This window comes from Trachypithecus francoisi, unplaced genomic scaffold (assembly GCF_009764315.1).
Source record: "Trachypithecus francoisi isolate TF-2019V2 unplaced genomic scaffold, Tfra_2.0 Lachesis_group11, whole genome shotgun sequence".
Lineage (NCBI taxonomy): Eukaryota > Metazoa > Chordata > Mammalia > Primates > Cercopithecidae > Trachypithecus > Trachypithecus francoisi.
This window is the reverse complement of record NW_022681456.1, coordinates 85,430,471-85,444,149: the sequence shown is the minus strand read 5'-3', so window position 1 is coordinate 85,444,149 and position 13,679 is coordinate 85,430,471. Positions and strand designations below refer to the sequence as shown.

The window sequence follows — 13,679 nt, the reverse complement described above, 5'->3', positions numbered from 1 at the left end:
GGGGTTTTTTTGTTTTGTTTTGTTGTGTTTTTTGAGATGGAGTCTCACTCTGTCACCCAGGCTGGAGTGCAGTGGCACAATCTTGGCTCACTGCAACCTCTGCCTCCCGGATTCAAGCAATTCTCCTGCCTCAGCCTCCCGAGTAACTGGGACTACAGGTGTGTGCCACCATGCCCGGCCAAGTTTTTGTATTTTTAGTAGAGACGGGGTTTCACTGTGTTAGCCAGGATGGTCTCCATCTCCTGACCTTGTGATCCATCCACCTCGGCCTCCCAAAGTGCTGGGATCATAGGCGTGAGCCACATCTCTGTGTTTTTTTAAGATGCAGGGTCTCACTATGTTGCCCAGGCTGGAGTGCAGTGGCTATTTGCAGGAGCGATCATAGCACACTACAGTCTTGAATTCCTGGGTTCAAGTGATCCTCCTTCTCAGCCTCCTGAATAGCTGGGACTATAGACATGTGCCACTGTGCTGAGTAGTTCTGTCAGGTGTGTTTTTGTTGGTGGTTTTGTTTGTTTGTTTTTTCTTTTTTTTTTTTTTTTTCTGTTTTTGAAACTGGGTCTTGGCCAGGTGGGGTAGCTCAAGCCTATAATCCCAGCACTTTGGGAGGCCGAGGCAGGTGGATCACAAGGTCAGGAGATCGAGACCATCCTTGCTAACACGGTGAAACCCCGTCTCTACTAAATATACAAAAAATTAGGCAGGCGTGGTGGCGGACGCTTGTAATCCCAGCTACTCGGGAAGCTGAGGCAGAAGAATGGCATGAACCCGGGAAGTGGAGCTTGCAGTGAGCCAAGATCGCACCACTGAACTCCAGCCTAGGCAACAGAGTGAGACTCCGTCTCAAAAAAAAAAAAGAAATTGGGTCTTGCTGTGTTGCTGAGGCTGGAGTGCAGTGGTGCAGTCGGCTCACTGCAGCCTCAACCTCCTGGGCTCAAATGATCCTTACCACCTCAGCCTCCCAAGTAGCTGGGACTACAGGTGCATGCCACCATGCCTGGCTAATTTTTTTTTTTTTTTGAGACAGTTTCGCTCTTGTTGCCCAGGCTGGAATGCAGTGGCACAATCTTAGCTCACCACAACCCTTGCCTCCTGGGTTCTGGCAACTCTCCTGTCTTAGCCTCCCAAGTAGCTGGGATTGCAGGCATGTGCCACCACGCCCGGCTAATTTTTATATTTTAGTAGAGACGGTTTCACTATGTTGGTCAGGCTGGTCTTGAACTCCTGACCTCAGGTGATCCATCTGCCTTGGCCTCCCAAAGTGCTGGGATTACAGGTGTGAGCCACCATGCCCAGTCACCCAGCTAATTCTTATGCTATTTGTAGAGACAGGGTTTTGCCATGTTGCCCAGGCCAAACTCATGAGCTCAAGCAGTCCTCCTATCTAGGCCTCCCAAAGTATTGGGATTACAGGCATGAGCCACTGTGCCTAGCCCAGCTCTGTGTGTTTTTTTTTTTTTTTTTTTGAGATGGAGTCTGGCTCTGTCGCCCAGGCTGGAGTGCAGTGGCCGGATCTCAGCTCACTGCAAGCTCCGCCTCCCGGGTTCACGCCATTCTCCTGCCTCAGCCTCCCGAGTAGCTGGGACTACAGGCGTCCGCCACCTCGCCCGGCTAGTTTTTTGTATTTTAGTAGAGACGGGGTTTTACCGTGTTAGCCAGGATGGTCTCGATCTCCTGACCTCGTGATCCGCCCGTCTCGGCCTCCCAAAGTGCTGGGATTACAGGCTTGAGCCACCGCGCCCGGCCCCCTAGCTCTGTGTTTTTAAGGGCAAAAGACACCTCCAGTATTTTGTTGTTGTTCATGTCAAATGGATAGTGTGCCAATGTAACAAGGTTTGAGGGTGGCATATCTCACATGTGTGTGAACAGCCAGTCATTATGCTTATGAACTACAAAAGGATCTTCCTCCAGTATTATTACTTCTAGAGTGGGTTTTTTGATATTTCCATGTGATTACTCTTGCATTTCTTTCTCTAGAAATTTCTAGTAACACTCCACCAGGTTATCCCATCACACTGTCCACCAAAACTATGCTTTATAAAACCTCCCTAGTGCCCTTACCACATGCACATGCCTTGTAGAACTCGGACAAGGAGGTGGAACCTGTTGATATTCCTGCCCAGTGCTTCAGATCTTCTCAAAGTTGTATCCCCAGTGCAATAGAAGGATGGAAATGGTGACAGTCTAATGTAGTAAGCAGCAAGTACCAGGGTATGTTAGTCAGGACTGATTAATGGGACTAGAGAATCTCCTAGCACTTCTGTCCTTCACCTGTCTGGAGTCTGAAGAAGAAAGTGTCTGTTGCAGCATCAGAGCGGGCTGCCCATGGAGCAAACAGGAGCAGAGATAGGAGGAGTGCTGCCCAGCTGGCAATTAGCTGGCCACTGCACCCCCCCCCCCCCCCCCCCCCGCCAACTTCCCAACCACTTGGTAAAGGCCAGCAGGAGTAGAACTCATCTAGAGCTGAAGAGGGACAAGAGGCCTGCCTTACAGTTCATCAACCTTTCTCCCTCCCTCTGGCTGCCATTGGAGCTTAGTAAAAGCTGAAATTGTAGCCATCAACTCTGTGGGTTGCATACTCCAACCCTGTCACTGACCCCAGGCCTGGGTCTGAGCCCAGCACATGTGCTAGGAGCAGGGCTAGGGAGTGGCGAAGGGGTGTGTTGGCCTTGCTGACAAAATCCATTTGGAATTTGTCAAGGTTGTGGTTTGGGGCTTAAGTCTGCCACAGTGTGTATCTGATGAAAGAAGAGGGAATGCTAGAAAGGAAAGAAGGACCCAAAGTACAAAGGAAGGAAACAGGAAAAAGCTGAAATAATCATGCTGTGACTCTGTTAGAGATTCTCCTTTCTCGTCCTGAGTGTGAGAAATTCTGATTATAAATATTCTTTATCATTATTCTCTTATATCCTATGCCCATTCTAAGTGCATCCCCTCTTCCTTCCACACACACTAGGTTCAGTAAGTGCCTGAAGTAAGGATGGGATTTCTTCTGTCTCCATCAAATTTCCAAACCCAGAATTCTCAATGCTCAAGTGGAAATCCAGGACATAAAATTTGGCCATAAAGTTCTGCCCTAGAGCCCAGTGTGGTGACTGAAGCCTGTAAATCCCAACACTCTGTGAGAGGCTGAGGCTGGAAGATCACTTGAGTCAAGGAGTTCAGGGCTGCAGTGATCTTGCCACTGCATTCCAGCCTGAGTAACAGAGCAAGACACTGACTCTAAATTTAAAAAGAAGTACTGGCTGAACACATTGGCTCACACCTGTAATCCCAATACTTTGGGAGACCAAGGCAAGAGGATTGCTTGGGTCCAAGAGCTTGAGACCAGCCTGGGCAACACAGCAAGACTCTTATCTCTTAAAAACAAGACAAAAAAACAAACAAAACTGTCCTATGGCCAGGCACAGTGGCTCATGCCTGTAATCCCAGCACTTTAGGAGGCAGAGGAGGGCTGATAGCTTGAGTCCAGGAGTTCAGGACCAGCCTGAACGACATAGCAAAACCCCATCTCTACTAAAAATACAAACATTATCTGGGCCTACTGGTGCACGCCTGTATTCCCAGCTACTCAAGAGGTTGAGGCAAGAGAATCGGTTGAGCCCAGGAGGTGGAGGTTGCAGTAAGCCAAGATCACGCTACTGCACTCCAGCCTGGGTGACAGAGAGAGACCCTAAGACCCTGTCTCAAAAAAAAAAAAAAAAAAGTACTGCCCTAACCTAATACTCCTCAATGTCCTCGCTACCTTGGTGCTACTCTCATTTCATCTGATTTTGAGGGTAATTTGGATAGCAGAAGTGTCTGTTGTCTAGAGAAGTGGAGAGAACTATTTCTACATTCTCTGGTCAAAGAAACAACCTGTTAGAGTCAGCATCTGGCAGCCGCATAAAGTGTGCAGTCATTTGTGAAGTTCTAAATGTGTGATGCATATTCCTTTTCTGCATTGAATCTTAGAAAGATAACAGTTTAGGCCAGGCTTGGTGGTTGACGCCTGTAATCCCAGCACTTTAGGAGGCCAAGGCGGATGGATCACCTGAGGTCAGGAGTTTGAGACCAGCCTGGCCAACATGGCAAAACCCTGTCTCTACTAAACAATACAAAAATTAGCTGGGTGTGGTAGCCGGCACCTGTAATCCCAGCTACTCAGGAGGCTGAGAATCACCTGAACCTGGGAGGCAGAAGTTGCAGTGAGCCGAGATTGAGCTATTACACTCAGCCTGGAAGACAGAGCAAGACACCATCTGAAAAAAAGAAAGAACGAAAGATAACAGTTTATTTATTTATTTTTTGAGACAGAATCTCGCTCTGTCACCCAGGCTAGAGTGCAGTGGCGCGACCTTGGCTCACTGCAAGCTCCGCCTCCTGGGTTCACGCCATTCTCCTGCCTCAGCCTCCCGAGTAGCTGGGACCACAGGTGCCCACCACCACGCCCAGCTAATTTTTTTTGTGTGTGTATTTTTAGTAGAGGCAGGGTTTCACCGTGTTAGCCAGGATGGTCTTGATCTCCTGACCTCATGATCCACCTGCCTCGGCCTCCCAAAGTGCTGGGATTACAGGCGTAAGTCACTGTGCCCGCCCCAATAACAGTTTATTTTCAAAGATGTTGGGCTAGGGCCAGGCACAGTGGCTCATGCCTGTAATCCTAGAACTTTGGGAGACTGAGGCAGGTGGATCACCTGAGGTCAGGAGTTTGAGACCAGCCTGGCCAACATGGTGAAACACAATCTCTACTAAAAATAGAAAAATTAGCCAGGTGTGGTGGCACGCATCTGTAGTCCCAGCTACTTGGGAGGCTGAGGCAGGAGAATTGCTTGAACCAGACAGGTGGACACTGCAGCGAGCCAATATCGTGTCATTGCACTCCAGCCTGGGCAACAAGAGTGAAACTCCACCTCAAAAATAAATAAATAAGGCCGGGCGCGGTGGCTCACGCCTGTAATCCTAGCACTTTGGGAGGCCGAGGCAGGTGGATCATGAGGTCAGGAGATCGAGACCATCCTGGCTAACACGGTGAAACCCCGTCTCTACTAAAAATGCAAAAAATTAGCCAGGCGTGGCGGCGGGCGCCTGTAGTCCCAGCTACTCAGGAGGCTGAGGCAGGAGAATGGCGTGAACCCAGGAGGCGGAGCTTGCAGTGAGCCGAGATCATGCCACTGCACTCCAGCCTGGGCGACTGAGCGAGACTCCGTCTCAAAAATAAATAAATAAATAAATAAAAATAAATCCTTTTCTGTTTAGTTGAGGTTATCTCTTAAAAGATAAAGGAATTATTTTACTAAGATGAAATACAAAAGAGCTCTAAATGAGGAAGGTCATGGGAAGCTGAGATGGGCAGATCGCTTAAGGTCAGGAGTTCAAGACCAGCCTGGGCAACATGGTGAAACCCTATCTCTACAAAAAAAATACACACACACACACACAAAATTAGCCAGGCGTGGTGGCGTGTGTCTGTAGTCCCAGATACTTAGGAGGCTGAGGTGGAAGGATTGCTTGAGCCCAAGAAATGGAGTTTGCAGTGAGCCAAGATCACGTTACTGCACTCCAGCCAAGGCAACAGAGCAAGATCCTGTCTCAAAAAAATAATAATGAATAGGTCGGGCACAGTGGTTCATGCCTGTAATCCCAGCACTTTGGGAGGCGAAGGCATGTGGATCATTTGAGGCAAGGAGTTCGAGACCAGCCTGGCCAACCAACATGGCGAAAACCCATCTCTACTAAAAATACAAAACTTAGCCAGATGTGGTAATGCATACCTGTAATCTCAGCTACTCAGGAGACTAAGGCACAAGGATCGCTTGAACCCAGGAGGAGGAGCTTGCAGTGAGCCAAGATCGCACCATTGCACTCCATCCTGGGTAACAAAGTGAGACCCTGTCTCAATCAAATAAGGACAAAAAAAAAAAAAAAAAATGCAAATAATTCCATGAGAGAACATGGCTGGTTTTGCTAGTTTCCAGAGGGAAAGACTCCCATTTCAAGCATATACATCTCTTTTATACATTTTCCATCAGTCTTGCATCTATATCCCAAGTTTACTCCTTTGGAACCAGAGAAAAAAGTACCTGTTCTTTTGGGTCCAAGTTCAGTGTTGAGATACACTTAGGACTGAAAAACTCCAGAACAAAGTCAACGTTTTATATGTTTCCCGTCAGTCTTGCATCTATATCCCAAGTTCCTTTGGAACCAGAGGAAAAAGGTACCTGTTCTTTTGGGTCAAAGTTCAGTGTCGAGATACATTTAGGATGGAAAAACTCCAGAACGAAGGCAACCTCGTGGTCTAGAACAAGGGTCAATGAACTGCAGCTAGGGGACCAAATTTGGTCTTGCAGCCCCTTTCTGTGAATGAAGGGTTTGGGACACGGCCATGCTCATTCATTTATGTGTGGCCTATGGCTGCTGTTGATCTGTAACAGCAGAGTTGAGTAATTGTGGCAGAATTGAATAGTTGGGACAAAGATCACAAGTGTAATATATTTACTATCTAGCCCTTTACAGAAGAAAACAAAAAAATTGCCAGCCCTTGTTCTAAGGGAGTGATCAAGGTGAAATCTGGAGCTGAGGCACATAGTCAATAGGGCCTACATCTGGAACTCTAGCCCTTCCCACCTAGGAGTCCTTCCTGGTTTTACAAAGGAAAAGTTGCCAACAAAGTCACTGAGATTCATTTCAAATCCTTTGTGGAACTCAGCAGGATACATATAAAGTCATTGAGTGTAGGAAGGTAGGAGAATTCACCTAGAAAAGAAGCAATGGACTGGGATCCCAAGTGTGGGTACATACATCGCCATCTGCATCCAGTCCAGTAACTTAATTTATTTTCATTTCAAACAGGAACCAAGAACAAGTCTCAGTACAATAAATTATCCATTCCCACCCTTCCTGCTGAAGAAGGAAAAAGAGGCTCCAAGAGTCATGGGAAAACCCCTTCCTTTGGAGGGTCCCCATTAACATCTAAATGGAAGGAGACAACTTCCCTAAGGGCCTGGACAGACAACTCTGAGGATTCAGGGGAGAGTGCCCCTCAGCACTCTGTCCCCTTCCCAAGAAAAACCTCTCTACCACTGTCTCCCATTATCCCACAAGAGGGAGCCCAGGCTGCAGTAGAGGAGTTTGGGGATAGTACACATGAATGGGTGATCTCTTTCTAGATACAGATCTTATGGCTCCAAACAATGCCTGGGGTTATCCCTCAAGGGAGAGGAGTGGTGATATAGGGAGTCCCCAGCCAAAAGGAGTATGAATCAGGGTTAAAGGGGCTCTGGAGTTGAGAAGTGGGAGAAGCAATACAGTGCATTTCATCTTAGACCATTCAGGTGTCTAAGGAGCAGAAGAAGGGTGGCAGCTTCCCCTCAAGACCCTCCAATTTTGGGGGAGAAGGCTACATGTCCCAGAGTCCTGACCCCCACCACCCCTAAAGCTGTTTTCAGGTAGATACTTTAAGTTTCCAGGGACCAAGATTGACCTTGGAAGGAAATCAGGTCAAAGGGCTGAAAAGGTGCCCTTCTCACACAGTCCTCTTCCCCAGCCCCAAGGTGAGGCTGACCCTCACTTACTTACTTGTTACTTACACACATTCACCCACTCTGTAATCTTGCACTCATCACACAGCACATAGCAGCACCAGTGGAAGCGGCAATGGCAGCGCTCAACTCGTGTCTGCCGGAGCACGTTGTGCCCACGGCCACAGCACAGGCTGCCACAGCCATCCAACAGGTGGCTGGTCTTGTTGCAGGCCCGGCCCCTTGTCCCTGGGGAGCCCATAGTGGGGTCTCGCTCACAGAAGTCAGGAGACTTCTCAAAGTAGACCAGTTCTCCTGAGAGGCGACGGGGACGCAGACGGGGCTGGAAGGCTCCAGAATTGCGGTTGTGGGTATCGATGAAGATGGCCCGGCCCAGCCGCTCCCTCAACGCGGCCCCCACTGCCCGGAACTCTGGGGCCGCCCTCCAGCATGTCTTGAACTGGCAGCTGCCTGACGTGCCATGACACTTGCATTTCCGCTTCAGGTTTTCAGTTACCACCTAGAGCATCAGGGGGAGAAGAGGTGAAGTGGAGGGCAGCAAATGGACAGAACACAGAGGCACAGCAGAGGGAAGGGAACAGAGAACACAGAGAGGGACAAATGGAGGCAAGAATAATATGGCATATCAGAATAGAAAGGACATTGCAGTTAACTAATAGCCAACTTCCTCATTTTATGATGACAGAATTGAGGCCAGAGCGGTGTGATTTGTCCGTCTTCCATCAACAGCTGGTAATAGAGCCAAGACTCGACTCTAGTTGTCCTGACACCCAATCCAGTGCTCTTTCCGTTGTAAGCACTTATAAAATTGGGAGTCTGGCCCACAGCACGCCTAAATTCTGTAGGGAAGGCAGCTGTAATAATAGCTACTATGTAGTGAGCCAAGGATGAGGCACTATGCTAGGTATATCATTTGCTAGATCAGTCTGTTTTTTTGTTTGTTTGTTTTTGTTTTTTGAGACGGAGCCTTGCTCTTGTCGCCCAGGCTGAAGTGCAGCCATCTCGGCTCACTGCAACCTCCGCTTCCCAGGTTCAAGCGATTCTCCTGCCTCAGCCTCCTGAGTAGCTGGGATTACAGGTGCCAGCCACCATGCCTGGCTAATTTTTGTCCTTTTTGTTTTTCTTTTTTTTGAGATGGAATCTCGCTCTGTCGCCCAGGCTGGAGTGTAGTGGCACAATCTAGGCTCACTGCAACCTCCACCTCCCGGGTTCAAGCGATTCTCCTGCTTTAGTCTCCCCAGTAGCTGGGACTACAGGCACATGCCACCATGCCCGGCTAATTTTTTGTATTTTTAATAGAGACGAGGGTTCCCGTGTTAGCCAGGATGGTCTCGATCTCCTGACCTCGTGATCCGCCCGTCTCAGCCTCCCAAAGTGCTGGGATTACAGGCGTGATCCACCACACCCCGCCTAATTTTTGTACTTTTAATAGAGATTGGGTTTCTCCACCTTGGCCAGGGTGGTCTCGAACTCTTGACCTCAGGTGATCTGCCCACCTCAGCCTCCCAAAGTGCTGGGATCACAGGCATGAGCCACTGCGCCCGGCCCAGTCTGTTTTTATATATATAATTTTTAAAAATGTAGAGATAGGGTCTAACTACATTGCTCAGGCTGTTCTTGAACTCCTGGCCTCAAGCAATCCTCCCCCCTCAGCCTCCAAAAGTGCTGAAATTATAGGCGTGAGCCACCACACTGGCCGGCTAACTCAGTCTTAATAACATTGTAAGGTAAGTATCATTAGGTTCTTTACAGATATAAAACTGAGGCTGGGTGACTTGCTGATGGTGTCAGTCACTCATCACACTTTATCCTATTATTCCCCTGTGCCTCTCAAATTCTAACCAGGCCTCAAAAGCTGGGGAGACCCAGGACAAGATGTACACACATACCTGGCGCCCTACCCTGTTGTTGTGGATTCGCATTCGTGCCTGGATGTCCCGGGGAGCTTCCCTGGAATCCAAGAAATCCCGAGAGAACTTCTCTCCAAAGTCCATGTCATGGTTACAGCCACCCCATTCCCATGTGTCCTGGGGGCCAGGGCTGGAGCCTGAGCCAGGGCCAGGGCTGGGCAGAGAGTGGGGGAAACTCTTGCCTCGGGACAATGCCTGCAGCTGCAGCAGTTTGGCCCTCAGCCGATCCTGCTCACCACTGCCCTTCCAGCCACAGCCACAGCTCACCAGCTTGCCCAGGCTGCAGGCAGTGGCTACTGCGTGCATGACCCCAGCAGCCAGCATGGAGAAGGAAAAAGCACTTTCTCGGAAACCTGGGGATGAGAAGGTTGTGATGGTGGAGGTAAGGTTGACAGGCAGCTGAGAGTGTGGAGGCAGAAAGAAATAAACAGCCCCCCTCCAACTCCAGAAATTCCTAACTGAATCCTGACCCTGCCATTTACCAGCTGAGTGATTTGGAAGAAAGTCATGGGACAAGGAAGGGTACAGAAAGCACAGAGCCTCAGCTTCTTCATTTCTAAAGGGAGGTGGGAGATGATGGGTCAAGATGATCTCTGAGGCCCATTCTCATTCTGTAAGTCTGTGATTTTCAGGTGTAGATGAAAGAGCTAGCCCAGAGGGAGAGACCCCTGGAGTTGGGAGATGACTAAGAGGGAGTCCCTGAGGTCTTTGAAGATGTGTACAACCGAGTTCTACATCTGAAAGCCTTAGAAATTCCCCCAACCCTGCAGGGAGCTTGGGTGAGGTGGCAGCAGAGCCTTTGTGGTTCTGTTTTTTTTTTTTTCTTCACTTCAGGGTTAATCAGTCTTTTAACCAACCTACCTTCCACCACCCTAGCACCCCCAAAGCACTGGGATTACAGGCATGAGCCACCGCGGAGCTGCCCTTCCGCTTCCCAGGATGTAGTTTTATATTTGCCCTTCAAGACTGCCCTTTTTATGTTTATCCTAACCTGCTATTACCCTATAAAACACTGAGAGGAGGAGAGAGGTGGGGGAGTGATTTTCCCTAAGGCCCTCTTAAAAGGTTGGCTTCTTTGTTATGTTTTGGGGGTCACAGAAGCTCAGGACGCCAAGCCTTTCCCCAACTTAAATAAACACGCTCACCATTTAGGTGTCCAAGCCTTCCCCTACACCAGGCGCTGTGGGGAAGGAGGGGGACCCTCACTTCATTTTAGGCAGGGGCTCTCCGGAGCCTTGAGAAGATGAGAGACAGCACCCCCTTAGAGACCAGGCCTCTCCTACCCCAGGATCCAGGGCTCCTGGGCCAGCCTTCTGATCCCCCAACTCCAACCCTCCAGGGGTGAAGCTGTTTGCACAAGTCTTGGGAATTCCCCTGCAGATGGCAGCTGCCTATTAACCCCATAGTCCCCAGAGTACTGCCCCCATCTCTGGGCTGAGCCCCCATGGGTCTTTACACCTCAGGGAGTGAACTCCAGCAGGGAATGGGGAGAGGCAGCCATGCCTCCCAGACCAGGCCAGCAGTGACCTGTTCTCTGCCTCTCCAGCCGTTCTTCACCTGCTCAGGTGAGCAACACCTGGAGCCCCCACAGCACAGAGGAGGGGACTGGCTCCTCAGCTTCAAAGTCATCAGGGTCTTTGTTCCCAGCTTTGGCTCCTGGGAACCCCAGCAATTAGGGGAGCAGATTTAACCCTTAAACGGTTGGGGGCGTCACTCCACCCCCGCTGAGACACTGGGGACACCAGCCTGGGCTTGTCCAGCAAAGATGGGGGGAGAGAAAATGGGGGAGGGAATAGGGGGCCGTTTGAAGCTTCCAGGACTGGGGGCATCTCTTGCTCACAGGTGCAACCCAGATTAAGCTGGGCGGAGGCAGGAAAGGGGGGCCCTAGGGTAGGAGAGCAGGGACCCAGCTGCCTCACTGGCAGTACGCAGGTGGAAGTTAGGCGCGCAGGGCCCCAGACGAGTGGCCAGACCTGGCTCAGAGCGGTTCTGAGGGGGGAGGGGGGAATTCCAGGAGAGGCCCCTCCCGGAGCAGCGAACCCGTGCCTTCCCGCCTCCGCGCGCCTCGGTCAGCTCCCCACCCTCTAGCCTCGGCGGCAGCGGCTGCCTACCCGCCCAGCCAGGCTCACCGCGCTTGAGGATGGCGCTGTGGTGCGGCAGGCGGCCACCGCCCTCGAGCGCTGAGCAGTTCCAGCGCTGGTCGCGCAGCTGGTGCTGACACTCGTGGACCGCGATGTGCAGACCCTGAAGCGCCGACGCCGTCACGTCGGGGTTGCGCAGGCACAGGCCTAGCTGCCGCTTGCTCAGGCCGGACAGCGTCAAGCACACGGTGTTGGCCGTCAGCGGCGGCTCGCCAGGCAACTTCAGGCCCAGAATCTCATTGCTTAGAGCCCTGGGAACCAAGAAGGCGTCTGGGATCTGCGGTCCAGACCCCTCCAACTCTCCCCACCCCGGGTCGGTGCTTCTGGGGCCCGGGAGACAAGGCGAACTGCTCACCGACTGCACAACGCCAGGAACAGGAGACCCGCGAGGCCCGAGGGCGGAGGCCGTGGCCGGGGCTCCTCCGGCATGTCGAAGCCCGGAGGCTCCGGTGGGCAGATAGATCAGGACCTGCGGGACGGGAAGACTTGATGCGGGTTCAGGAACAGGGCGACTCGTCTGGGGAACCAAGTGATGCCCTCCTTTGGGCTCCTAAACCACCGGTGCCACCCTACTGATCCTTCTCATTCCTCCTCAAACAAGAAGAATCACCTCTTGATTCCCAGAGTCCCTGAGGCTTGGAGGTCTTAAAGAAGAAGAGTCCAGGCGTTGTCCCACTCAGGACTCAAGCGAGCACCCCTGGAACCCTGCCCAATCAGACACAACGCCCAGCACACAGACACACGCTCACATACAAACTCAGACACACAGACTCACAAACACTTACTCCACAACCTCGTCTACTGCTCCCTTTTCCAGGGCCCCACGACTAGCTTCCCCGCCCTCACAGGGCTAGGGAGAGGGATAGGGAGGAGGTTCCCCACCACCTAAGGGGGTGTCACCTCCAGGTGTCATCAAGGGCAAGCAGGCTCCATGAGAAAGGTCCAAGAATGAGTTCCCCACCCACACTGCCTCCTCCCTGAGCAGCAAGGAAAGAGGAGAGGCTCTACGTGCAGGAAAGATGGGGAAGCGAGCCTGGCTCCCTCCTAAAACGGACTGTGGCGCAGACTGAGTCCTCTTCCCTATCCCCCACCTTGCCTAACTACAAGCTCCCCTCCTCCATAGGCGCCCGTCTGGTCCTCACCCCTTGGCTCTCACATTCATTGCTTTCTAAATCTTGGGGCACTCCTTTATTCTCTCTGTCTTTATTGCTAGCAATATCTCTGGCTCTCTATGTGTCTCTGTGTTTCTGTGGGTGGATGTGAGTCTGTCTGACTACACACGTGCCTGTCTCTTCCCTGTGTGCACGTCCCTGCCCTCCCTGCTTTCCCAGGTCTAATTACCTCCAGTGGTTTGGGTGCGGGGTCCGAGACGGGCACGGTTGAGTTGCCTGGGCTTCACCAGTGCTGCTTAAACCGTGGGGAGACTGCGTTGGGTTCTGTCCCCTTGTCAGAGCCGCATTCTTCCAGGGCTGGGCCACTCCTCTTCACCGCTTCCCCAGCGACGCCACGGCCGCGGGGAGGAAGGGAGGGAGGAAGGGAGGGAGTGATCCAGAGAGCTAGCAAGCCTGCGACCAAAGGACTGGGGGCTCTGGCTTTGCTGGCGCGGAGCTCAGGGTGGCTCTGCCGGGCTGACAGAGCTGCGGCCCCTCCCCGAGCCTGGGGCTTCCCCACCCTACTCTCCACTCCCAGCCTTGACCAGGCAAATGCAGCCGCTCCCCCTCCTCCCAGCGCACGCGCGCGCGCACACACACGCACACACACAACTCACACACCCTCTCCCCTGACGCCTGGGTTCAGGCTTGGCCCCACTGAAGAAGGAGGTGGCCAGAGTTCCTCTCACCTGCTCTGGGGTCACCAAGGCTGCAGGGAGGGTGTAGTAACCTTCCTAGGGAGCCAGAAACGGGACCAAAGTGGCCACATCTTTCATCACTTCTCTTTGAGTCAGTTTCTCCACCAAGATCAGGGTGGCTGGAAAGTGCCTTTGACAAGATGAGGATGGAGCCGGACAGTCTTTGGGCTTCTCGGTGTGGGACAGTCACACCCACAGCCTGAGCGCACCTGGGGTACTCAGAGCAGGCAGGAGAAGCACAAGTCTGGGCAGCTTGGTT

The 13,679-nt window shown here is 51.8% G+C and overlaps 1 protein-coding gene and 1 non-coding gene across 3 annotated transcripts; both read right to left on the bottom strand.

Annotated features, from left to right (window-relative positions):
* Positions 1-1,802: 1,802 nt before the first annotated feature.
* LOC117091257 lies at positions 1,803-1,901 on the bottom strand. The gene has a single exon (XR_004440364.1). It is a non-coding gene; the product is annotated as a small nucleolar RNA U13 (small nucleolar RNA).
* Positions 1,902-6,793: 4,892 nt separating this feature from the next.
* On the bottom strand, positions 6,794-13,322 carry WNT10B (Wnt family member 10B). Of its 2 annotated transcripts, none has more exons than XM_033222233.1 (5): positions 12,913-13,322; positions 11,927-12,040; positions 11,560-11,822; positions 9,410-9,783; positions 6,794-8,019 (listed from the first exon to the last, which is right to left on the bottom strand). In XM_033222233.1, the coding sequence occupies exons 2-5, from the start codon at positions 11,998-12,000 to the stop codon at positions 7,561-7,563; spliced, it is 1,170 nt and encodes a 389-aa protein (XP_033078124.1). In that variant the 5' UTR covers positions 12,001-12,040; positions 12,913-13,322; the 3' UTR covers positions 6,794-7,560. The 2 variants fall into 2 exon arrangements, with proteins under 2 accessions (XP_033078124.1, XP_033078125.1); XM_033222234.1 differs by lacking the exon at positions 12,913-13,322 and adding an exon at positions 12,182-12,401 and having other exon boundaries at positions 7,201-8,019.
* Positions 13,323-13,679: the final 357 nt, after the last annotated feature.